The sequence below is a fragment of the Salmo trutta genome, chromosome 37 (assembly GCF_901001165.1).
Source record: "Salmo trutta chromosome 37, fSalTru1.1, whole genome shotgun sequence".
Classification (NCBI taxonomy): domain Eukaryota; kingdom Metazoa; phylum Chordata; class Actinopteri; order Salmoniformes; family Salmonidae; genus Salmo; species Salmo trutta.
In genome coordinates, this window is record NC_042993.1 from 21,779,419 (window position 1) to 21,781,628 (window position 2,210).

At 43.0% G+C, this 2,210-nt stretch overlaps 1 protein-coding gene across 3 annotated transcripts; it reads left to right on the plus strand.

Moving 5' to 3' along the window:
* Positions 1-383: 383 nt before the first annotated feature.
* Positions 384-1,813, plus strand: LOC115176770 (sodium channel modifier 1). Of its 3 annotated transcripts, none has more exons than XM_029737047.1 (5): positions 384-787; positions 887-981; positions 1,105-1,234; positions 1,439-1,593; positions 1,696-1,813. In XM_029737047.1, the coding sequence occupies exons 1-5, from the start codon at positions 664-666 to the stop codon at positions 1,783-1,785; spliced, it is 594 nt and encodes a 197-aa protein (XP_029592907.1). In that variant the 5' UTR covers positions 384-663; the 3' UTR covers positions 1,786-1,813. The 3 variants fall into 3 exon arrangements, with proteins under 3 accessions (XP_029592907.1, XP_029592908.1, XP_029592909.1); XM_029737048.1 differs by having other exon boundaries at positions 1,105-1,205; positions 1,473-1,593; XM_029737049.1 differs by having other exon boundaries at positions 664-981.
* The last annotated feature ends 397 nt before the right edge of the window (positions 1,814-2,210 follow it).

The window sequence follows — 2,210 nt, forward strand, 5'->3', positions numbered from 1 at the left end:
TAACATGCATGAAACCAAGGCTTTTACGGTTACAGAAGTCAACAGATGAGAGAGCCTGGGGAATGGGAGTGTTGCTGGGGGCTGCAGGGCCTGGGTTAACCTCTACATCCCCAGAGGAACAGAGTACGGCTAAAGGCTATAAGAACTGGTCGTCTAGTGCGTTCATAAGGCATAATCTACAGACAAGGGTATGGTAGGATGTGAGTACAGTCGAGGTAAACCTAGGCATTGAGTGAAAATGAGAGGTTTTCTCTCTAGCGGCACCAGTTAAGCCAGGTGAGGTCACCACATGTGTGGGGGGTGAGACAAAAGGGCTATCTAAGGCATATTGGGCAGAGCTGGGGGCTCTACAGTGAAATAAGACAATAATCACTAACCAAAACAGCAATAGACAACGCATATTGACATTAGGGAGAGGCATGTGTAGCCGAGTGATCATAGGGTCCAATGAGTAGCAATAGGTGAGTCTAGTGCCTACCCCAAGATCAAACCGACATAAAAAATCTAATGCAACGCAGCCTAACGTGATCAGAAATCTCAGCTAGCAAGCAAGTCTGGCAGGGGGGAGATTTTCGGCACAACACCATTATCATTGCTGTCAATTGGAATGAATACTTACCCAGATCTTACTGTTGTTTTCATTTGGCAGAGCAAGCACTTCTCATGAGCATCTGTATTTTTCCTAATTCCCTTTCAAGATACACCTGCCTTGTGTGTTCATACCGCCCTGTTTTTGATACAGTTGACATGCTGACATTACACATAAAGGGGAAAAGACATCTTGAAGGTGGTACATATGAATGATCAATTATTTTCCCAAGCAGGAAGCTATATCAAAACCATCTGTGAAGGATGAATGTGCCTACACTAATCCTTTCTGTGCCAGGGATGAAGTGGTTTTATGGAAAGAAAACTCAACTGAAAAATGAGATATCTAAACGAAACCATGAAAACTATGTTCAAGCTGAAGATAGCCGACAGGTAAAGCTATATAACTAGCTAAGTTACTCAGTGAAATATTTTGTCTTTGTAAACCTGAGGCTTTAGACTAGTGTAAACTGGAGTGTGGACTATGCGTCATGTTGTTTTTTGTTTTCCCCACAGGAACCCTCTAGTTCTGCCCCCCTGTTGACACAGACACGTAAACTCACCCACCACGCCTTACTGAAGACTGTGCCATACAACAGTTGGCACAAAAAGACCAGGTACTCTATGCTGAAAGTGATATGTTATTGTGAGTAGTACCCTACACATTATTACAATCACATTTTCATTGATCTTTTTAAAAATGTATTTCCAGTACTAAGTACTAGTTCCGGACTGTGTTCCATTCCGGACTGTGTTCCATTCCAGACTGTGTTCCATTCCAGACTGTGTTCCATTCCAGATTGTGTTCCATTCCAGATTGTGTTCCATTCCAGATTGTGTTCCATTCCAGATTGTGATCCATTCCAGACTGTGTTCCATTCCAGACTGTGTTCCATTCCAGTGACATCAGCCCTCCAGCACAAGACTATCACCACCACATCAAATGTCAGTGGAGACGATGATAAGACATCATGTCATTACCCAGTTCCAACAGTAATACCGCAGGTAAAGTCTAGATTTATTGTAAATAACATTATCATATTACAAATCTATAATGATTGGTCTCCACCGCTAACCCTTTTGTTCATTGCCATTCATCCTCACTAGTCAATCGGGGATCGTGTCCAATCGGGAGAAATAAGGAAGTGTGTAAGAAGGAGTCTCAGCCAACGTCGACACAGGAGTCGGAACCTATGACAGCTCAAAGGAGGAGCATTACCTTAAATTGAAAAGGTACTGTGTACCTAGAAAGTCTTGACTCTCATTCAGCGTCCCCGCTAATCTGCATTTGTCAGTTGATTCAAATTTCTCACTGGCTTCATGCATATTTTAAGTGTTGTTTTGAATAGTTTATTAAACTTGCCTTTCCCCATGTGAACATTAGCAGGGTAGTGTGACATCGTTATTCAATTGAGTTGTTTTTCAAATGTGAAGGCTGCAGTAATTTAAGTCCACCACGGCATCTTAACTTTTCTACCACCTCGCTCTTTCACTTTCTGCCTCAGTGCGGGATGGCTCCAGGACAGGAGTGGCCAGTGGGTAAAGGATGAGAATGTGGAGTTTGAATCAGATGAAGAGGAACCCTCTTCTATCCCATCCTCTCCCCCCACTGACTCAACAGA

Excerpts from the sequence above, each read along its gene's own strand:
- LOC115176770 (XM_029737047.1), top strand. The coding sequence starts at position 664 with ATGAGCATCTGTATTTTTCCTAATTCCCTTTCAAGATACACCTGCCTT. Across the intron at positions 788-886 it reads GGGGAAAAGACATCTTGAAG|GGATGAAGTGGTTTTATGGA; the intron begins GTGGTACATATG and ends TTTCTGTGCCAG. Across the intron at positions 1,235-1,438 it reads GCTGAAAGTGATATGTTATT|ATTGTGATCCATTCCAGACT; the intron begins GTGAGTAGTACC and ends GTTCCATTCCAG.